Source organism: Tuber melanosporum, assembly GCF_000151645.1.
Source record: "Tuber melanosporum whole genome shotgun sequence assembly, scaffold_55, strain Mel28".
Lineage (NCBI taxonomy): Eukaryota > Fungi > Ascomycota > Pezizomycetes > Pezizales > Tuberaceae > Tuber > Tuber melanosporum.
Window position 1 is genome coordinate 183,896 of NW_003299101.1, and position 23,006 is coordinate 206,901.

The window sequence follows — 23,006 nt, forward strand, 5'->3', positions numbered from 1 at the left end:
CCCCCCAATTGCAGGCACACTTGAACCTGTCAGGGGTGACTCAGCGATCTCTCCTTATCCAAGTAGCTTTGTAAGAAATTGGGCGGTATGAGCTATCCTAGTCTCCGCCCAAGGTTGCCCGCCGCTTGGCGATTGCTTAGGTACAGATTTTGCGGGGCTGGTAAGTCGGTTTGGGTTACCCGCAGACTCGTATCACCGCGAGCGGAGCACTACAGTCCAACAGCAGTCGGGTTTAGATATGGGATCATCATAACTCACTCGTATATCCGTACTGCCCTTGTGTTGGAGGGAATGCGTTTAGGCTGGTGCCAGTATCTTGATTGATGGAATGATGGTTGGTATCATACCGTGGATTGTTGGGTGGGTCGAGAATGGCTCTTGGCTTGTGGGTTTTATCCTTTGGCCAGGAATGAGTGGCTTGTGAATGAATGATGGTCATGGGTTAATGGCTACACTGAATTGGGATGTTTGTATATATATACCATTCGTATCGCTATGATTGTCGTGAATGGGGATCAGTGGATAAAATGATATTCTATGTAAGGCTGACTTCGGTTTTCACCTTGCCCACCCTATTCCCCGATCGCCTGAAGTTAGGATGTGTGCAGCTACCCCAGCTGGCTAGCTTAGTTGACATGGCTTGAGTGTCCCACTCTGAGTTAGGTACGGGGAGGGGAGTCTTTCTATCGAGGTTATTCCACTAAGTCTCTGCGGAGAGGGTCTCCAAGGATCAGCACTCATGTGGATGACTTTTTGGAGAAAACATTTGAGCAACATTGTCACATGCTCTCCAAGGGAAGGGAAGGGCGCATAGAAATTGTGCGGTGAAGTGCATTCCCGTGTCGATCGCTCAAGCTGTAATCTTGGCCTTGCCACCCCTATATTGGACAGGATAAAGTAGCCTGCTCAAGAAGTGCCTCTCTCCGCCGTTCTGAGTGGAATAACGACCGCCCTATGGCACAGAGTCACTTGCAATGGGCCGCGCTTCCATTCCTTCTGCCAGGAGACAGCATTTCTAGGCTGAGATGTCTGTAACTAGCTTAAACAGAGAGGTCATAGGAGGGAACATGGATCAGTTCTAGAACTGAGATCACAGATTTCTAAAATCAGCCCGGATTCAGGGCCACATTAATTTCATTAACTTTTAGTCTATTGGTCGCTCAAAGCAAGGAGCACACTGCAACTGTCCGTCAGAAGCTGTAGCTTGGGAAGCAAGCAAGCTATTATCCGCCAACCCCAACACCACCACACTGGAATATAATTTATTTTAAGTTTGGTTGAGAAGTTTGATAACTGTTTAATTAATTATTTAATTATAAAGTTATAAATACTTATAAGTAGGTGGGCATCCTTGACATTCAAGCTCCTACTCTATACCCGCTGCGACACTCGATGGCCCGGAATAGTGGTATTAGTAACCGAGTGGGTATTCAAGGTTTCTGATCCCACGCGGATTGCCGGAACCCTACAGCTTGACCGAGAAGAACGGGCTACCTAGCCACCCCCTAAGTACATGATTTCACTACGACTACGAGTACCTCTCTAGTACCGCCCTGGACACTGAAATGGGAATTTTGGAAGGATGTAAATCCGGGCGATAACCCACATGCTCCACCAGGTTAGAGCCTGGTTAAGAACTGGCCCCAAACTCTGCTGATGTGATATGATATACACAAGCGTAGGTCCTATTACGTGACGGTTAGGGTATAGAAAGGCTCCGGGGAAAAAATCTTGCCTAGAAACCAACAGGAAATCCAAGGTAGGTTTCGCTATACGAGTAAAGTAGCACCCCATTGCCAGGGACCTCACTCCCCCGGATCCCCGTTGTCCCGGATGAGATTCTCTGATTGCAAAAATATTTCTTGCACCAAAACCCAACCTGTTGCCCAGGATAATCCGTTGTCCCGGACAAATTCTTGGATTTTTGCAGGATTTTGGCCACCCGGGACCAACGAGGTGCCACCGTACTCAAAGAAGCTCAATGTCAAGATCCCCTAGATAAGGACCGGATGGGCTATCGGAATGTAGAAACCAGGCTCGGCCAACTCGAGTAATCTCTTGCGTTGATTTCTCCCCATTCTTTCAACTGATTAACCAGCTAAATGCAGTGTTGGTGGTGACTAGCGGTCACCCCCGTTATCGCATGGCTGTGGTCAGGACTCATCACGGCGAAGGCCATTGTAGTAAGACTGGAGTTGGAGCTTGAAGGGTTGAGTTGGGGGAAGTCCGGAAAGCTTGGAATCTGGTTGTGATGGAAAATATAATGCAGAAGGTTCAGACTCGAAAGGTAGAAACCGAACTTTCATGCTTGGGGCTGGGTATGAAATTTTTGTTTTGTGCCCCCCGTAGCTCATCTATTCTACCTAACAGTTATAGCTAGGGACAGTCGATATTTTGACATGCTTCTGTATCGTTCGATTTGTTCAAGTCCTATAGCTGTGACCTTTGATGGGTAGAAGAAAGAAAGTGTGTGCAAACGGGTGGGGCGCAGGATTTCCAGAACCGCCAGAAGAGCGTAAACCTACGATCAGTATCACGGTTGACGTTCGGCCGTAGCGTGGCGCGGCAATTCTAGGAGCCTTTAGCAAAAGGTGTCTTTCAATCCGCTACACCAACAGACTTGTGATGCTGAAGAAGGGAGTACCTACCACTGAATGTATGTATGTCAGGGCCCCGCGAAAGATCCAAAACAGATGAAATTTCCTCCGTATATGTTGACGATTCTAGCCCAGCCCGAAGGAGACAATGCACCCGTTCGATCCCAAAACAAAATATCAGTTAATATTATCTAAAGAAAACTGATTCATGAAGTATGACCGCCTTTTAACGGTTGTTATACCATAGACATAGAGATTGCAAGAGACAAAATTGAATAGAAGCAAGGGATCTTGATTACTTGAAAGTCTCGTAATATGGAAATATATGGCTTCTATACACCTGATTCATCCTCTCAGCAGTGCGAGTCGCACAACAAGACTGGCTGAACGTGGGAGTTAACCAATATACGAAAAATAGGGCATATCATACCTTACCAAAATGGAAACAGAAACAGGCCCCGAGTGAGCCGTAGTGACCATGCCGCAGTGTCCTTCTAAGAGTTCATTAATGAGCAAACCAACGTGTTCGGCCATAGAACGATGAAAATTTCGCATCCCGTCCGCTCTGCGGTAAACAAGCATTGTATCGTCCGGTTAGTACTACAGTGGGTGACCATGTGGGAATCCCGGATGCTGAACTCTTTTGACCTCTTGCCACATTTCTTTTTCTCACCCACGAGAGAGTGTGAGAAAAAACGGTTGTATTTGTCTTGGATGGTGATTTCCAGGGAATTTTCAGAAAACAGGAATGAAAATTTCCTCCCGGCGCATTCGATCCCTATGCTGGTGAGAAGAAGCTCCGACCTTCAGGAGGTAGTAAATTACCCCGAGATATAGGGAATAGCGGCCAGCAAACACTATCGGTCGGTGCAAAGTGAAAATGCTCAGGAACTGCTAGTCTAGGTATAGAGGATGCGTGGACAGCGAGTCAGGGCCCTCGGGCGCAGGGGGTCGGGGACAGGTATAATACCAAAAAAATGGAGTAAATCTTTAAAGGCTCCCTGGCTAATCACATGTATGACAATAATAATTATGAGAATGAGAAAGGGAAGGAAAAGAACTAGGTTTGGGTCCCTGAGCGCGAATTCCAAAAAAGGAAAAATGAGTGACCGATGATGACGATGTATAACTACACCGTTGAAGCTAATGAGAAAGAGGTCTGATCACATCCTATTCACAAACTCTCGGAAGCTGAATCCACCACTAGATTGAAGCAGGTCCCCTCCTTCTTTCCACCGCCGGGTCCTGCCGATTTCACGCATCAAAAACCCTAGATATAGGTGGTGGGGAGCTCTAGAATCCATCGCCAAGGTGCTCGGGATGGAGAATACTAAAGAGTAAGGTCTGTCGCCTATTGGTGTTATGAAGTGGAGACTTCCTCCCGAATCAACATGTCCCACTGTTTACCCCGGAATCGCACCACCGTGACTCTGTTTCTTTCCCTTTTTTCCCCTCCCTTTTTGCCTCAGAACTAGAGGTGAAACCTCTACGGGTATTGCTATATCAGATAATACCACTATATTCTAGAGGACCAACAGACCAACCCCTTTGAGGCGTTGATATCTAGCTCTCTGAGGGGCATAGTGAGGGTGATCTCGGCCAACCACGTCTGGGTAAAAAAGCAAACCCCGTTAACGTATATATGTTAGAATAGCAATCCTCAATTGAGAATAGGAAGAGGAATTTTGAGTGACAATTGGTGAAGAATTGAAGCTAGCGAGACGCAAATGACCGGGACGCTTTGGATCCACATGGTAGACATGTAATCCCAATTGGTAGTTGGTGGGATACGGTGGCTAGGTGGAAGGCATAGTGTCATTATCGTAGTTGGAGCAGTCACGACCGTGGTTGTATGATGTGTCTTTCCAGTTATGAGGGTTTGCTCTCATGGTGGCGTGTTTTCTCTTCCTGTATGACACATGCTTAGGCAGGAACGAATCAGTCATGGACCACTTGTCGAACACATTCACTCTCTCCTCCACCCAAGTGGTTTTTTCCTCCAGTTCGCTATGAAGTGTCCGCCGCCTTTATTCGTTATCACTACAAAGTTCAGAAAAACAGGAGCACCGTAATAGCAGATTGAGGAAGGATTCCAACTTGAGAGAAACTTTTTGGAGAAGAGGTCTACTTAGTGAGCACTTTATATATATCCCTGGGATGCAACGATTTCAAGAACCCTACCGATTCCCCCACCCGCCGACAACCTTTTCTTTCTTTCTCGGTGGAATTTATTTCCTTCGGGTGATGCCCAGAGTTTCCGTGCATGTGTCCAGAAGAAATGGTATGTGACTCAGGTTAGTTAAGCTGGTGGGATAACAAGTACAGTACCAGTTTCATCGGCAGGCTACTACACTACACGACATACCCCCCCAGAAACGGTTTCTCCCATCCTCTGAAGCGTCTTGAAGATGTGAGTCTATATCCGATCAAATAGTGGAAGTTAAATTGGCTGCTGGTATCCAATACTCACCGGCACGATGTGAGGTCACTATTCGATCCAGTTCTGGCCTTCCGAACAACACTCTTCCAAGGATTGCTAACCCTGCCGAGGTTATCCCGAAGAAGAAAGTCGTCTATAGTAAGGGAGAAAGGGCAGCACCGCTTTACCAGTCAAACGCCGGCCTGGACCCGGGCTTGTTGAGGAGGGCGACTTATAGGAAAAAGCGGAAGGAGGCTATATCACAGGCGAAAAGGGGAGGGCGATTGCTATTTCGGGTTAAGTAATGACGAAGGATAGTTTTTTATAATAGAGGAAAGGCACAAATTCTTAGAATTAAACCTGAACGTGTAAACCGGAGGAGACTAGTTCTAACATCCCCGTCTCGCGTTCGGTCTGATTAGTCCGTGATCCCAGAAATCTCTCAGAGGAATGTTGGAGAAGCCAAAGAAGAGCAGACTTCCCCCCCCCCTACTAAATTGCATTCCAAAGTTGGTCTATATGGAAGACAGCTTATTCGTTGGATTACCAATACGGGGCGTTCTGTTATTGGACATTCTGGGTGGGCAGCTGTTTTCGCGTCATATGTGGTTAGGAACGAGGTAGCTGAGGTGCCTTTTATTTATTTCTTCTCATACAAACTGCTATTGGGCATCGGGGCATTGGGCTACTATTTGTTTGTTGTTTCGTGCTATGCAGTTCGTCACTGGGAGTTGAATTCTGGGGATTAGTTTTTATCATGGCTGCGAAGTGTGCGGGGATGACGGTGGGCAATTGATTACTTTGCTTTCTCGGTATTTCCACTGAGTCTGCTTTCTTTCTACCCCGTTCGGTTCCTATGGCTTGTGGGGCTTTGTTTGGTTTTCCAGAGACGTTGGTCGTTAGATGGTGTTTATATATCTCCTATTTCTATCCACACCTACTAGACTATCATCACCTCCATCCAACCTCCAATTCACCATTCTCTCACGCTCAGTTATACCAGACCAACGGCGGTCTCGCTCTCGCTCCTCGATTCTTTAATCCCCCCTCTCTACATCATTAGGTTCCCACCAGTTTACTATTCGAGCAGCCCTTTTACCATCCCTATTTTTAGGAGCTGGAAATTCCTGTATACATGTATATTTATACATATATCCTCGCAGCCCAAATTCTGCAACCCTCGCGGACCAACCCACCTATGGAGGCGAGGAGGCGGAGCCCTCGCCGCCAACTTTCCCACTCTGCCAGGATCCCTGCGCAGAGCACAGGCACAGCAATGGATAGAAAGAAGAAGTCAGGGCAATGGCTTTTCCACGCATCGCAAGTGGTGCATCTCTCAAAGGTTACAGGAAGTTTCGCTTATACGTGTCTACAATATACACTTACCCCCTAACCTGCGGTTGGTATGAAAATCGTTCGCGATAACTTCTCATGTATGGCATTGTATAATAACCGACAAATGATAACGACGGTGACACTTCACAAAGTGCAATAGAGCTTCGCGTCACCCACTTATTCCACCTGCGTGAGAGGAAAAACTGGATTAGTCGGAGCGGTTCACGCGACCTGATCCGGGCAGTCGTTTGGTCGGAAAGGGGGGCATCCCTATCTTCTCGCATTCGAGATTATTCGTGACTTGCTTGGTCCCTATTATAGTAGTCTAACGAAGTCACACAGTCGCCTTGGCATAAATAAAGCTGAAAGCTATGGATTTCACAATGCCAGAGCACGGGTGACGCCCTGGAACTTGAGGCTACTATTCTCGACCCGGGGTACGTCCAGAGCAATTTCCCTAGGTTATTACCTAGCTCAACGGTTGTAAATATCACGATCCCCGCATCAGGCGTATTAAAGCCACCAGTGCATTAAACACTGCTGGATCTTTTACCTCGCCATCTCCAGCATACTCGAGTATATTGCATCTCAACGTATCCCATCCCCCAAAATCCTCATAAACCGGCCAGTTTACAAAAACTCTTCGGCGCAATATGATACCACCTCTATCACCACATCATGCCAACAGCGCCTTCTTGTAATTCTTAGCAGTATACTTCCGAAGTACAGTATTCGCAAACCGTCTCTCCCTAGACTTCTCCAATCCGCATACCCCCCCTCCGCCGTATGATTCTACCAAGATAATTATCAATCCTATCCTACATACCCTACACTCTAGCAATCTGTTCCCCCCCGCGCGCGCTAAGGTTATCTGCTACTCACCCTAACATCCGAGAGTACCGGTAGTGCTCCTTGAATTCACCAATCAACCGGCTTAGAACTTCCCTACCGAATGAGGATATCGTTGTCAGATGTACTCGAGTAGATAAAATATCTCAGCATATCGTGAACCCCATCAGTGTTCCTGCTCATTTTGTAAACCTCGGTTAGCACTTCACCGTGGTCTTCAGCCTCTCTGGCGGTTATCATAGACCGTTCAAACTCTTCGCGATTAACCAACAGCCGCCAAAACACAAACCGGAGCTCTGCACAGATGATCTATTCGGTTTCCAAAATGGGGAGAGTATCCCATAGTCCACCGGGGGGTCTCAAAGCGTACCGAACTTCACTGCCATCTTTCTGGGATCCCAGGGAGGATTAAATTGCTCCCATGTGGTGTGATGCATACCAACGACATTCTTTCGATGAATGGTTTAAAAAACGTAGTTTATATTTCTACCCAATAAGGAAAACCTATCCAGGTAATTATCCTCTCTAATCTCCCTTGCAACCGACGCAGGATGAATGATATCGAAGCGCACCTCGGAGGTCCATGTCCCGCGGCACAACACCACAACACCAACGAGACACCCCCGTCCAGGTCCTCCGCAATGACTACCGATTCTCCCTTTCCCATAAGGTGATGAACCTTCTTGTGCGGCTCAAAGAACTTGAGAAACCACGGGCGGCAATATTTCCGGCTTCAGTCTCTATGATGAGAGCCTGACAGGCAGTATCTTCAGAGTAGCTTTAGATGTTGCCAGGGATTGGGACTGGATGTTTGTGGTTAACCATCTTGCCATCCGCACCGTACTTTCCAAGGATGTAGTGGCCGATCTTGAAGATTGTCGCATTATAAAAGTGGAATTTGATCGAGCTTAGGGCGGGGGGTTGGGGTTTACCACAAGCTTACCGCGCAAGTCTCTAACGTGTAGGAAAGGTGAACCTACGGTATGATAGATGGATCCTCCATTCTTCAATAGTCAGTAAAGCTTAGAACGTCTGTACCCCCGGGTCGGACGCACCGTACAGTACTCGAGTACTTGGGGCTAAGACAGGCTGAGGCACAGCTGCGGCTCCTCCCGCTGTACTCCCGGCTAAAGAATTGAAGGCAGTTGTGTTTATGCAGGCACAAATCCTGCCCAGGAGCATACCATCCTCACCTTTGCCCCCCCCTACTCGACTCCCCTTCTGACCAGATAAGGTATCCGGGGCAATATTTAATGTTGAATATCAGATCTGTTCCAGGTAATCAGGGTTCCTAGAGCAGGTGTAAGGCATGAATGAGTTCAGTCCTAGTGTATCCCCCAGGAGTTTTGGAGCTGGAGGGGAGGATCCGATGTCACGTAGACTATCATAACCAGAAAGGATCCTCAACATAAAACCGGTTGGTGCATCCCCTCTCGCGTCCCCGTACGCAGTACGAGTACCATACCCTAGGCATTTACAGGCATTCTCGAGCCTGGAGTCTGGTGGTTGGGTTAGGGCTACCAGCGAAGGCACAGGCAAAGAAAGGTATCATAATATCATATCATAGCCGAGATCTCAAATCTTATCTTCCCCTATGTCGCAATCACCTACAATGAGTTAAGCTTCAAGACAGAGAAGACGATTGCGTCCCCAACACCGGGAATCGCGGCACCACACGGTCGATATACTGGCTGCCGGTTTTACCTATCATACCAGGGGACTCTTTTTTTTTTTTTGGCAATTCCTCATCCAGATTCAAATTCTTCACGACCTGGTTGGTTTCCCAGAACCTCCTCCAGAATATTTTCGCAGAAAAGCACCTACCATCTAGCTCATTCGTAACTCGGGGATATTATTAACCCGGGCTACAACGCACCGTAACTTGTATTACTCCTGCGAGGTGAGATACATCCCTAGGATTAAAAAAAAAATCAGAACAGAAAACTTGCGAGCAAAATATCGGTACTGGTAAGTTCGAGAAACTTGCACTTCAAGGATTGCTAAATACTTATACCTATACTTCGAGTGCTGAGCCCCGGGAAGGCAGCAGGAAATCTCTCAATATCTCTCCTCCCCTCTGCGATAACCAGTTAATTCGGCCGATACCCTGTTGTATCACAAAACCAGGTAGAGCGAAGACGTCGGGCTATACCTTACCTTTGAAAAACCCATCGCCAAAAAAAAAAAAAAACTTTCACAACCCTCATCCGACCTATTAATGATTACAACTCCCACACCGCAAAGACAAGAGAGCGGTTTCACGCCCTGGGCGCAGATCGTTCCCACCGTGTTCCTTTTTTCCTTTTTTTTTTTCTCTCCCTCCGAAGTATTACATCCAAACTATCTAGAACTACGTCTTCCGATAACTTCCTCATCACGAATCACTCGCGGGCGCTCTTGGTAACTGTACTTGTACTGTACTGTACTCGTAAATAGAACGGGATTCTTCGCCCGGGGAGCTGGCGGCGGATCGACTACCGTACCTTACTCGGAGCGCATTGGGCGAAAGGTTTTCCCTTTTCACCGCTTCTTTTACAGTTATGTTCCGGCGCTTCCACCTCTCTCTCCAGCTGGCCGGCCAATCGACGCTTTAACCCATCCCGTCCCAGCCGTTGTGTGTGTGCGTCCCTAATGGTTAGGCATCACGATAATAGTTCTACCTGTACTGTACGGTATGATGCCAAGCAACAGCACGACAAAAGTCTGTTTCTCAATGTTTTCGTGTAAACACCCGAACTCACGACGAACCCGAACGTTATACAGACAAAAACATTCATGTTTCCGCGGGGGAAATTTGGGCAAAAAAACAAAAAAAAACCGGTTAACAATAACTCACGATAATTCCGAGTTTTTAAGATCGACATATGCATATATGAAGTGTTCATAATATCAACAACAACAACAAAGATATATAGTCTATATATATATAGCACTCAAGTGTAAGCTGGTATATAATAATCTGCAAATAACTCCCCAGAACAAACCAATCGCAATCTCCCACCTCTACCCAGTGACCCCATAAGGCATTCCCTGTGCCAGTACTGTACGAGTACAGCACACACACAACCCCCTTCACCGCTCGCTCACCCACTCACAACAAACCTCCGGTGCGGTACCGCATCCCTCGCCGAACCGCCTCCCTCCAAGCTATGATATGATAGCACAATCACCACCACCCACACAATACGAGTACAAATACAATGCCATGCAATACGTTACCACCTGTCCCCCCCCCCCACCTGCAGTAAACTGTACACCTCGGCCAAACCCATAGCACCGCAAACCCACGGCACACCCCAATCACTTCCCTCATCCCACCGGCACACACCATTCAGGTACGGTACGACACCAAACCGGACACAACACGCAGTGTAACCATGAGCGCATTAATCTTGCCTGCATCCCCGGAACGCGCACAGACGGATCTACAGGTTGGGAAAAACGCGGGGTTCGCCAAGATATTTGTTGTTGGGTGAAGAAGAAGAAAGAAGAAAAAAAGCAGGAAGGAAAAAATGGAGTGGAGTGGGCAAGTGTAGGATTATTCTCCGATGCATTTTGCGGTTTTGGGGAAGAGGTGCGGTATCATACTCGAGTTACTGTAGGTGTGGTGTTTGACCGACGGGCGGGGAGTGAGGAGGGATAGAAGAGGTGATAGCTCTGAGGAAGAATAGGCTACTATGAGGTCAGGGGTCACGATACTTGTAAATAAATCACCGCTAACCTACCTACTCGAGTACAATGCTCAATACGGCACTCACCTTATCCCCAACTCAAGACCATCACGGGACGCTCCCCCATGATACCTGCCTCCCTTCCCATAACCTCCTCCCCCGCCGGTCCCCCCTCCCACCTCCATACTCTACCCCGTCGACCTCACCCCTCCATCAAGAAAAACCAACCCAGGCACATACCCACAAACCACAACCGCACAACCGCTATCAAACAGGGTCCCTCCATGGTCACACCGCCAACCCCGCATTCAACGCCTCCAAAAAAGCAAAAGCAAAAAAGTGAAGAAATAAACTAGAAGCGAAAAAGTGGAAAAGTTCGGTAGTTGGGTTCGGAATTGGATAACGGAGCGGCAGGGTGTGTGATGTGAGACACAAGGATGAGGGACGAGGTAAGATCCGCTATTCGTGGTGCCATGAGTACTCGTACAGTACACTTGCCGTACTCTACTCGTACGGTTTGAGGTTCGCGTGGTGCAGTACAAGTACCGTATTGTATGTATGTAGGGTATGGCGCTCCAGAGGCCAGTTTCGGGAGTTTTACGACGGTGAGGAATTGTTTCCACCGTACTGTAGCTTGTGCAGTATGATTTGAAATAGCGGTAACTATGCATACTGTGGGAGGTCGTAAGATGGATACCGCATTACCCTGGCAACCCAACCACCACCACCACCGCAAAGCAAAAAAGAACAAAAAAGCCTCCCGGCGATCCCTCCCCTCCCTCCTCCCGTTCCGAAGATCTTCCGTTGATATCATATCTGTCCATCGGCTATCATATCACAAGAGACAGCGCAATTGGATGCGCGTGTGGACTTGCCGTAGAACAGAACGGAACGGAACAGACCCTACCGTGCCCCCGCCTTGAGTCCCGATAGCTACAGCACCACTGATGGAGGGTCCAGGGAAGATGAAGCCCCGTAATATCACATCACACCATACCATATCGCATCCAATCAAGTAATTTTATTTTTAGGCCAAGAAGAAGCATTTACAAACAATCCTTTCCTTCTCTTTCTTCCATTCTTTCCTTCTTTCCTTCTTTCCTTCCTTCCTTTCCTCCCTCCCCCTTTCTCATCCCTCTCTGTCGCCTCCGCTGAGGGACCGGCGAACGGATGGTAAAGGAGACATGAAAAAGATGAAAAGAAAGAAGAAAAATGTAGCATGAAAAACAAAGAAAGAAAACGAACAGACCCAGAGAGTGCAGAGCAGAGGGCAAAAGCGACGACTTTTCAGCTAACCGTGTCCCGCTGTCCAATCAAAACTATGAGTGGAGTAAAACGCACAAAGCCGAACGCACAACGACCGGAAGCGAGAAGGAGAGGAAAAGGGAACAAAAGGGAACAAAAGGGAAATCATAGGAACGAGGGGGGAAAAAAGAAGAGCAAATCCCACAAGAATGAAAATGGTGATGGAAAAGGAAGAAAATTGGAAGGAAACTAATTGTCTCCGTCCATTTCACTGGCCGGCGTCGCAACGCCGCTGGCAATCCAGGATGCACCATTGGTCTTCTCCTCAATTGGCCAGACCTCCCGTGCGTACTCCTCCATGCCTCTCCAGCCGGGCCAAAGAGCTCGAGAAATATCTGTTGCAGAGCCCTCCATCTCTGGCCTGAAGTAAGGAGCACGCCGCTCGCACAGAACCTTCACGATCCCCTCCAATTGATCCCGATACCCAGACGGGATGGGGATACGGATTTCCAGGGGGTGGGGCTGGTAGTTTACAGGCCTTCCTAGACCTCTAGAGAAGGCACTGCAAACTTGCAACGGCGTGAGGACTTCAAAAGCAAGGGGAATTCTAACACCCGGCTCTAGTTAGTCGCTACTGATATATGTCGTAAGCTCGAGGGGGGAGAAAACGGAGAAGAAAAAAAGCATACCTCTGTCCGCCCCACCGCTTCACCCCATCCTTGAAAATCTGGATCACCGCCGCCCCGAGGTCGTGCTCCGTGTCGATGAATGGGATAGGGTAATCCGGCGGAAACGGCGCCTTCCATACAAAGCTCCCATCCGCTCGAGGAGTCAGCTGCCACAGGGGATAGGGTCTCGATGAGAAATTGTTATGATAACTGCCCACATAAACGAAGGTAGCCGGCAACCCCAGCTGGCGAATGTACTGCTCAACCGTGAATTTGGTAGCCCAGAGGGGTAGTGGGTCCTGCGGGGGATCATGTGTCGAGTGGTCTGTTAGTGACGAGAATATGTAGTGTCTTATGCCGGCCTTGAGCGCAGCCAGAGCAAGTGATTTTCCAGTTGCAACCTCGTCCGTCCATGCGTATGGCGTAGTGTTGACAAAGGCATACTGTGCACCGGCGAATAGCTTGTCCACGAATGTTTGATCGTCAAGGGAACCTTCCAGCAATGTTACATTTGGGAGAATCTTGAGTTCGGCTGATAGTTGAAGGTCCTTTTTCAGAGACCTAAGCTGCGCACGCACTTTGTAACCAACAGCAGAGGCTACCCGGACAACGCTAGAGGCTTGCCGGCCAGTGGCGTTCACCACAACCAGCTCCTTCGGCGGTGTGGTATTTGGTGCGGGTTCTTGACTTGGGTCTGTCATCTCACTGTCTATGACGTTGCGTGGGCCGGGATTTGCGGCTCTTGACATTCAACGGTGGCGGGTAGGGAAAGTTTGGTGGGAAGAAGGGATTCCCTCGTTGGTCGTGGGAAACAGTTCAACTAGAGCACAACTTTCAAAGGCGGACCCAGCTGATAATAAGCGTGAGAAGGCGTAAATAAGGGCTTAGTTGAGGATGGAAGGGATGGGCAAATGACCGGGGATGGGGGACTCGAATGATAGAAAAGGCGGGGATGAGGGGTAAAAGAGGAATTGGAAGAAAAATAATCAGATCTAATATAAAGTTTTTCGGGGAAGGGACGGGCACTATCAGACTTTGCCCCACTAATCCCGTTGTAGATATAGAGAGTGTTCGGTTCTGGTGATGATTTCAGTGGCTTTGCGGTACGATAAGATCTAGAAACCAAGGTTTCCTGCCTGGGTGAAAAAAGAAAGAGTTCAATCTTGTATTCCGGGACTCGGATCAACTGTACTCGTATCTTCGTATCATTCGTAATCAATAGGAAGGTTGATACGCGTTCTTTGTGTCTGTCAGTGAAGGTTTCTAAAGCCGGGAAAAATCAGTATCTGTTCTCTCGCTATCTCTTGGTACTTTTTCCAGTCTTTATCCCCCTGATATTTCCACCTTCTTGTTGTTTATACTTCCTCACCCAGCTAGTCGGAATAGCGGCAGCCCTCACCCCTTCTCATCCTTGGACTTACATTTCCTGTAAATTAGATTCTCTTCCACCCTCTCCTTTCTCAGCAGTGAATGGCCTAATCTCGGTCTCCCTCGTTGTTGAAAGGGAAAAAAAAAAAGGATCAAGTCAATTGATCACTCGGACAGCCGTCGGATAGCTCTCTTCTTCAATCTTCTCTGACACTTTCCCCCTCCCCCTCCCTTTCCTGCGCTCCCTCTTGCCCCCAGTTAATATAGGATCCCCTCCTTCCTCCTCCTCCCCTTCGGACACTGGGGCAGCTACTCTACTGCTCTAGGAACCGCATCAAACTTACTCACGATGATGCACTGGGAATGACGTGTGAACCTCGTGCCATTCACACCACCGACAAGGACATCGAATCCTACGCCGGCAAGTCAGAATCGCTGGCTCGGGATATTTAATAAGCTCCCCCAGTTATCACGCCGGGACTTGAACTACACCAAATAAAAATAATCATCGAGAATTGAGATGTCTGCTAGTCCGCGATCCCTTTCTGACACGAAGGAGCACCTCCCAACACTTGTCTCTGCATTTCTAGCAGCTCAAACCCACTTCACCTCACCTGAGTCCAAAAAGGCGCCAGGCACGGAGCAGAATGAATGGGGTAATAGCAGGGGAGGAAGTGGGAGATCGGTTGGTGTGCGGTCAACCCAACCCACAACCGGTGCATTTCCATTGCCCACCATATCATCGTCGTTCGCGTGTAGTTGAGAAATGGATTAGCACTTTGGTGGCAGAAAGAACAGGAAAGAAGGATAGAAAAAGAAAAGAAAGTGAAGGTGAAAATGAGAAGGAAAAAAAGAAAAAAAGAAAACAAAAAAATCATCAAAGGAGAAAAAAAAGCAACATAAGCAATCTAACCACAAGTACCATACTCATACTGAGCACTCTAGTGCTCGAGTACTGTACTCGAGTACTCGTACAGTACAATACAGGGCGATACCACACACTACTCGAGTATAGAACCCACGTTCAGGCACCCAAGCCCCTTGTTCTCGGGAGCGAAGGAGGTGAGAAAGATATTTCTCTCCACCGGAGCGGGAAAGTTTACGTAATTCCCTACCCCCCCTTTCCTTCGAGTCACCGGACTTGGAAGGGCTCAAATTGGAAGAAATAGCGGTATGGAAGGAAGGGGGAAGAAAGCTTGAAGGAAGGTAAAAAAAGCAATGAGTCGGATGGGCAGACAGCAGAATGTGGGAATGAAAAGAAGAAAAAAAATCGATAAAAAGAAAAAAGCCGTTCGGTGCATTAGCTGGTGCAGCACGGAAGGAACATCTCGTCTCGGAAATTATAAAATGTCTTGGCGTGGTTCAATGTCTTGATTCTGGGCAATTGGGCACACATGGCACAGTGGCACTTGCACTCTCTTGGGTATGAGATGCTCAGAGATTATTTCTACAGTGCAGTGCAGTACATTACAGTACAGTACAATACAGCCTGCTGAGCTTAGTGATGCATCCAACACCCCACTTCGTGTCAGTTGCTATTTTGCCCGCATGCCGGTACAATTGAAGATGTTACAAAAGCTCGGAAGAGCCTACCGACCAAAAGAAAAGAAAAGAAAGAAAAAAAGAAAGAAAAAAGGAGAACGAGGAAGGCTGCACCACAATGTAAGGCAAGGCGCTCAACACTGATATAGTTCTCTCTCATATCAATGCAAAGGATGCAAAGGAACTGCCTTCGCATCCGTGGCAGACTTTTATTTTCTCAGCTTCGTATACCGGCACTGTACTTGTAGAGCACGAATATCATGCTACGGTAATCGTGCAATAGCACCTATGGTACTTGCAGTGGTTCAAGTCATTCATCGAAATTCGTGGGAAAAGAAAAGAAGGGAAGGGAAAAGAAAAGAAAGAAAAAGAATCAACCCCGCTGGGACCGTGCACCCCTGAAGCCCCAACCGAACATCAATCGCGCAATGAACACAGAAACCATCCACTAAGGACCTGAAGAGGTTTGCGTTGCTTCGAACCCTTCTCCCATCGTGGAGATGGATTGACTGTATCTTGCTTGTACCCCTGCCCTCCGCGGAGAAAACCCCAATATAAGTTATATAAAGAGAGGGCAGAAAAGGTGTGAGGTCGGGGTTGCACGGTCCAAATCTGTATTAACGTCGATACCAGTAAATAGAATAGCGGGTTACCACCATTACTCGAGTACTCGAGTATATTGCCATGGGGTAACAACCCTTTTTCAAAAATATGATACGTGGAACCTGGCCCTTCCAGAGAACTGCCCCATGTGCTGTGAATAAACGAGGAGAGTGGGATTCTGTTAGCTACGGGGAGATCGTGAATCGTCGTCATGTTGGGGAAAAAAAAAACTTGTTCCTCCGACGATCCAGCCAAAACCGTCAAACAAACAAACAAACGTCCACCCATCCCAACAATCTCTTGCTGTCATCACTAGAGCACGGCTATCAGGTTTCTAAACTCTTGATCTTCTTCCCCCTTCGGCTTCGATCACGATTCACGGAAGATTTTCAAGTCATGCGGCCGATTTGGACCAGCCCTCTCATGATCTATATTTCTCTCACTCGCCGGCCCCTCGGATGAAATACTAACTTTATTGTTTTCCTCTAAAAATTCCCAGATTATGAAAGTCTATCTACATTATTTCAGAGCAGAGCAAGGGAAAAGGAAAGAAGTGCCATCGTTTGGCTCGGTATACGCACGCACCTTGATGGTGCCCTCTGACCTGCTACCCTTGTCATCAACAGCGGGGTAAGGTGCATGTTACCGGGTATAATACCTGGTTTATCCGTCAGATCAATTGTTTGGAGTATTGGCACACCTGGTGTTCTGTAGTCGACATTTCGACCGCTAAGTTCCCAGTGCGTAGGGATTGCGGGAGGGAGAGCACTCGAGTAGAAAAAGTAACTGCGAGGGGAGGTGGGGAAGGAAGATACCGATGCCGAATGATAAGGACATATCAGGGCACGAACAGGGGGTGCAAAAAAATTCCAAAAAAAGGAATAAGGGCTATCGTTTTCTGGGGGAGTAGTTCTATACCTTGTTAGGCACCTGCAAGCTCCCAACACCTCAGTTTGGTAATTTTGGTAAACTCATTCGGTCTACTTTCTTGATCCCATTTGAGGGTTTTGAGCTTCAATTTAGCATGTTCCACCTCCTCGGTGTGTAGGTGTGCCCCGCTCTCCCTTAGTAACGAGACGTTGACTTCAATACCGGCATCGGCCGCCAGAAATAGGGGTGTTCTGCCATCACCGTTACGCAAATGAACCGAAGCTCCTTGAGAGAGAAAATCACGGAGTATGTCAATATTACGGCACGTGGAGGCCAGGTGCTAATCGAACGCTGTTCGTTAGAAAGAGAGGGGAAAAAAGTGGAATGCAAGGTTAGGCAAAGAACGGTAACAATATCCTTCCCGGGTGAGAGGCGCTGGAGTTATGTAATAGTGGACCGGAGGGCACAAGTGATGGCATAGATCGTGAAAAGGTTGTCGTAAAAGCGAAAGGGGAAAGTACATAGGTAGCGTCGAGAGGCGGCATTGGACGCCGTAATGGCCTTTTTTTTTAAAAAAAAAAAAGAGGAAAGAAAAAAGGGGGAAAAGAAAGTGGCTCAGTGGACAAAAGAAAATGAGACTGACCAGCGGCGTGTTCCCCGAGTAATCAAATTCATTCAGCAAAAACTCGTTTGATTCCTTCAATACAGATGAAATGCTTTTTTGGTCCCCCTTTTTTATGGCATAGGCCAAAGCGGTCAATCGCGAGAGCTTTGGTGGTAGCAACGAGTTCGGATGCGAAAAGCTAGTTGCAGATTGTTCCGTTAGCTCGCCGCGTAAGGATAAGGACATCTGTCGACGAATATCAGTAACGGTGAGTTCGGGTTTCGCCAGGAGGCAGGAAAGTTTCGTGAGCGCAGCTAGAGTTTAAATTTTTTACACGTCAACTTGGTGGCCTTTTATAATCCTCTTTGGTGGTGTACGAAACGACGTTCAAATAAGCTTACTAGGAAACGAGGGAAACGAGGGAAAAAGCAATAATGATAACGATCAACGAATCTCGGTAGAGCAACAAGGAGGAGCAATCTCAAGAGTCGGCAGACGGAATAAAGCTGAGGTGAGAAATTTACGGTGGAGGCAATAGTGAAGGAATGAAAGTGAAAAAATAAAAGAGTGAAAAAATAAAAGAAACGAATGGAGCAGGAACTACCTTCGGTGGTCATGTCTAGCCCAAAAACAATGCCAGCTCTGGCTAATGCTGTGCCAGAAGCATATAGGGGACTAACGCTTCCGGTTATGCCTATGAATTGGTAAGCCACATGATGCATGCTCCTGTGAGTTCCAAATCCACTTCCTACATTGGGTCACATTGACAATGACAATTCCATTATCAACTCCCTTCCTCAACACAGTCATCAACCGCTCGTCTTCGGGCATATTGCCCGCTCCGAAGGTCTCAAGGACTAATCCCCTCAAGTTCTCCAACGCTAGGATGCCTTCAATCATCTCGGGGAGGATGCCAGGGAAGATTCGCAAGCAAGCGACATGAGCTGTGGATAGACTTGTCTGTACGGAAAAGGGCGCAAGAGTAGATGGACGGTTGACCAAATTCCACTTTATATTTGTGGATATTCCAACCTTCCCAAGAGAGTTGAAATTTGGAGATGAGAAGGCACGGAAGTCGTGAGCATTGCTCTTCGTCGCTCTGAAACAAATTAGAACAAAGTAGCAAAATCGAGTAGGATAAAGGATGAGATGAATTACCGGTTTCCACGAAATAGCCTATGGTTAAAGAAAAGGCAAACTTCAGGTACCATATAATGGCCAGCAATAATGAGACTTCCGAGAAGATTGTCTGTAGCATCGTTATGGAGCTCCGCCATTGGTGCTTGGGAACCTCTTTAAAACGGAACAAGGGTGAGTAGTTGGGTCGAAAGGTGAGGAAACGGGGCTCACGTTAGGATAATCGATTTCCCCAAATTACTGATCATAAAGCTCAGTGCAGAGCTTGTGTAAGCCAAGCTATCGGTACCGTGCAAGATCACAAACGCATCAAAAAGTGTATAATTGCCTAGAACCGGTATTAGGATATTCTTGAGAAATTGGAATGCCTGCAACTCTACGTTTTATTGATTTTGCAATCTCACCCCAACCTTTGGCGTTGATACTCGAACTATCAAGGAGGGGGTTGAACTCAAGAATTGCGTATCGAATGCGGCGAGCATGTTTGGAAGGAGGGGTGCCTATGTTACATTTGCGTTAGGCTCGAGCACTCGCAGCAGCCCACGATGCAGTGGGCTAAATTGTAGACTCACGCAAAGATTCGAGCATCACTTCCGTCTCGTCATCAGTCATGACAGGAAGACATTTAGTAGGCGAGCCATCATTGAAAGACGGCCTGGGTTTGAGATAGGCATCGAGAAAGCCAGTGGCCTATAGCTGGGTATTAGCTTTGTGCAACCGTCATGAGTTCTAAGCCTCACGTGCCCAGCTCACAGTCTTGTGGAGCGACGGGCGCTTCTCCTCCAGGGAACAACAACAATTGTTCCAAGGCAGCTCATTTGCGAATTTCCAATCCATGTTGCCAATGCCATGACGCAACACCATCACCAAAAGTATTTTCGGTTGGACCACAAGAGAGGGAAAAGGAAAAAGGGGAACGCAAACTTACGGGAACGTAACCGTCTTTTCCCATACGCATGCATATCGTCCCTCCTTTTAACGGGGATAAGGAGTTAGCAGAGGTCTTGCCCGGAAAGATGAGAAAAAAATGAATGCGATAGGGACGATATTACCTGTCATGATTATTAAAACCCTGCTCTCCGCAACGGAATGGCCGTCTTCCCCAGGGCCATCAAAGGTAGGAAAGCTTGACTGAGTTGGCGAGCCATGTTGGGGACTTCCGTACGCGGGCGTACTGTTGGTGGTTGAGCTACTAGGAGTCGAGTTGTGCGGACTTGGTGTTGTCAGGTGAAAAGTCATAGCTTCCTTATCTTGTCGCTATCAGGTTTGTGGGTCCGAGTATGTAAGGTTCACTGTTAACCCGGAAACTGACAGAGGTTGGGGAAGAAAGGGGGGGGGGGTTATATAGATGCAGGGGCGAGTTGAGGGTTTCTTTGCTCAAACCTGTGGTCGCGGGAAAAAAATCAGGAACACAATGAGTGGGTGGGTGACGGATCAAGAACTCAGGGAGAGACATTCGCGGCGTTGAGGTTTACTGGGCAAGTTATTGATAGGTATATGGGAACGCGGAACAATGTCCACATTACTCAGCATACCTCACCTTTCCCGAAGGGAAGCCGTTGCCGAAATCTGGATCTGTTAGACATTTACGGTAGATAACTGTATCAGTAAGTTATGCACAACAAGCATCTGATCATCATCACGAGTCATCCCGGCAACCTGGCAGATATTTCACACACGAAAATCGTCAGGTTATGATCCATCCTGCTTCCACCTAGGGACTTCTACCCTTTTCCCTCCCTTCATTTATTCCGCCTTTGGATCCTTGGAAATTTGGGTCGCTACGGGGTAAGCATTTTCGTGCACTCGGGTGAGCGACGAGTTGATCTCGCTCTCGAAGCCGGTAAACTTACACCGGAAAATATCGGAAATATATCGCCTAAGGTATTATTATACGCAACTATTGGCGTCGGTGAGGCCCTTTGTAACGAAGTCATTGGGGATTTGGGCACATTTTGAGACTTTTTTGCTTGTGATGGGGCAAAATATGGGGTAATCTATGGGGCAATATTTTTCCGGGGATGCTCTGCTGGGCGCCAGTTGGAGGGCCCGCGGTTGGGTTAACCGTAACTGTGATACATGACTGTCCACTTCGCTTTCGAGTTTCCAGGGCTCGGGACGAAATGCAGCCTGGGTTCCTTTCATATGATACCCGCAGAGGCTTGTTAGGCAGGGAACGGCTGAAAATTGAATTCTAGCTCTGAGCTCCTCCTCCTGCGTGCCGCGCCTGCAAGCAGCTGTTGTGCAGTCCCGGGTCAGCGGATTGGAGCGGCTTTTCCTATGGTGGTAACTTACCAAGAAATGCGCAACTCCGGTACACCAAATTGAGACTCTATATGGCACAGTACCGGTTGTGCTGTATCCTATTGAGCACTGCTGTGAAAGGAAATGCTAATTTGAGTGCATAGCAGCATACGCAGGATGTGGTCTTGCGCAGAGTCGTATTCGTTTTTGTGCCGCTCCGTTGGCAATATGCCATACGGGTAGTTGGTCTTGAGAGCTACGATTCAATCAGGAGAGAGCTTGCACCCATCTTAGCACCGGTATGTTTGCATTTTGCTAGGTGGTCCCCTGAAAAACCTACTATTTCGCATCGAGTTCCTTCAAATTCCCTGAGCGAGAATTTTAAAGTTTAACACATATCATAGGCATCTGGGCAAAAAAAGGCAGACGGGCGAGTTTAGTTAATTTTCCTAAAGCCTTCTCCAAGCAAGAAGCAATCCGGATTCCGCCGCGCGAGGATTTATACCCCGCCACGAGAAAGATTTCACAAGTTCAAGATACCACCAGTTCTGACCACGAGTGATAAATTATGAAGTCCTCAAACCCTCAGTTGTGCAGGAAAAAAAAGAAGAGGGCCAGAAGCCAATTTAGACTAGAATATACACGCAGGGAGATATTGGTGTATTAAGGTATGAAGACCCTGGTGAGTTCTCCTTAGAACATCAAGGTTCGGGGCCCCCATCCCCGTAATAGGATCACATCCCCCAATAGCATCCCAACCGGTCTTAGGAACATTACCGGCTAAGCTAGGGATAGGGTCTCCCCATCTGCTGCCGTTCATTCAGCATTCCTGCCTTCATATCCATGAATTCGTTTATTATTGCATGACTACACAACCACGGGTTCAAGAGACCCAAAGGCTTCTTTCATTTCGGGCGATTGTCGTTGACCAGACTGACTACTCTCGCAAAGCGGGAACCAGCGCTCTACCGCCGATCAAATAGCTCCTTCCGCTAGGAGATACACGGACACCTTTAATGAAGCATTTTTCCCATGGCTTTCACAAGTTGGGATGGCTCCTATAGAACACATTTACGGCGCCCTACTGGTAGTCGGGCATATCCCAGGTCTCTGAAAACTAGTCGGAGAAGTGGACTGCCTTCTCGGGTTTTACCTAGATAGTCCCGCCGGTACTGGTTACGAACGGGCACCCTGCGGGAAAATTCAGGAGGAAATTGGTGGTATTCATGCCGCCATTGGAGAGAGATGGTCAACCTTGACCGAAATTGCCCGAAGAGAAGAGTTCGCTGACGCCACGAGCACCGAAGTGGCCAGATATATTACAGACAGACTGCCCGCTCCCGCAACGCGGGGTTGCGATAGCCTGCGGTATATCATTCTGCTTCAAAGGCCAGCTCAACCAATCCGTATGGTTCGCTGTTATCCTCAACACCCGGGTCTGGAATATACGAGGGTGGATCAGGGATGGAGAAGTAGATGTTTGGAGTTGAGTAGCAAACACGGACGGTGTACTGAATATTGAGGTCCGCCTCGGCACATGTGCCAGGGTTGGCCGAGTCTTGCGCATTTAGGCTGTCGTTGGTCGAGACAAAGGTAAAGTTCGCTCCTTGCGCTTTAGGTCGGTACTTTGCCAAAGAGGGTTTCAAGTCGGCGCACTGGGCGTATTGCTCCAGGGAACCGTTGATGCCAAATTTGCCCCTGGGAGTAGATAGGGCATATCCTTCAAAATTGCACAGGGCTCTAAGATAGGCAGGGGTGAGTGTGGAACTGCAGGCTGTAACACTAAGATTTGGTGCGTGCGAGGCTCTCTCTCGATATCAGAACTGGAAATTCCCCGAAATTCTTCAATTTCTC

The 23,006-nt window shown here is 47.9% G+C and overlaps 3 protein-coding genes; 1 reads left to right on the forward strand and 2 right to left on the reverse strand.

Moving 5' to 3' along the window:
• Positions 1–4,934: 4,934 nt before the first annotated feature.
• GSTUM_00009294001 (uncharacterized protein) lies at positions 4,935–6,079 on the forward strand (the record flags this gene model as incomplete). XM_002840607.2 has 1 exon in its annotated part: positions 4,935–6,079. Exon 1 carries the CDS (start codon positions 5,873–5,875, stop codon positions 6,077–6,079), a length of 207 nt encoding a protein of 68 aa, XP_002840653.1. The 5' UTR covers positions 4,935–5,872.
• Positions 6,080–11,877: 5,798 nt separating this feature from the next.
• Positions 11,878–14,921, reverse strand: GSTUM_00009295001 (uncharacterized protein). XM_002840608.2 has 3 exons: positions 14,206–14,921; positions 12,806–14,047; positions 11,878–12,723 (listed from the first exon to the last, which is right to left on the reverse strand). The coding sequence occupies exons 2-3, from the start codon at positions 13,531–13,533 to the stop codon at positions 12,366–12,368; spliced, it is 1,086 nt and encodes a 361-aa protein (XP_002840654.1). The 5' UTR covers positions 13,534–14,047; positions 14,206–14,921; the 3' UTR covers positions 11,878–12,365.
• A 1,830-nt stretch (positions 14,922–16,751) lies between these two features.
• On the reverse strand, positions 16,752–20,365 carry GSTUM_00009297001 (uncharacterized protein). XM_002840609.2 has 12 exons: positions 19,961–20,365; positions 19,837–19,880; positions 19,481–19,598; positions 19,289–19,408; positions 19,122–19,236; positions 18,930–19,064; positions 18,524–18,870; positions 18,376–18,465; positions 17,811–18,085; positions 17,282–17,507; positions 17,216–17,244; positions 16,752–16,955 (listed from the first exon to the last, which is right to left on the reverse strand). Exons 1-12 carry the CDS (start codon positions 20,145–20,147, stop codon positions 16,917–16,919), a joined length of 1,725 nt encoding a protein of 574 aa, XP_002840655.1. The 5' UTR covers positions 20,148–20,365; the 3' UTR covers positions 16,752–16,916.
• Between the last annotated feature and the right edge of the window lie 2,641 nt (positions 20,366–23,006).

Bases quoted from the DNA above. Each gene is read 5' to 3' on its own strand.
- GSTUM_00009295001 (XM_002840608.2), bottom strand. From the start codon at position 13,533: ATGTCAAGAGCCGCAAATCCCGGCCCACGCAACGTCATAGACAGTGAG. The intron at 12,724-12,805 runs GTATGCTTTTTT...GCCGGGTGTTAG, and splicing joins AAGCGGTGGGGCGGACAGAG to AATTCCCCTTGCTTTTGAAG.
- GSTUM_00009297001 (XM_002840609.2), bottom strand. From the start codon at position 20,147: ATGACTTTTCACCTGACAACACCAAGTCCGCACAACTCGACTCCTAGT. The intron at 19,409-19,480 runs GTGAGTCTACAA...AATGTAACATAG, and splicing joins AGTGATGCTCGAATCTTTGC to GCACCCCTCCTTCCAAACAT. The intron at 17,508-17,810 runs GTCAGTCTCATT...GCGTTCGATTAG, and splicing joins ACTCGGGGAACACGCCGCTG to CACCTGGCCTCCACGTGCCG.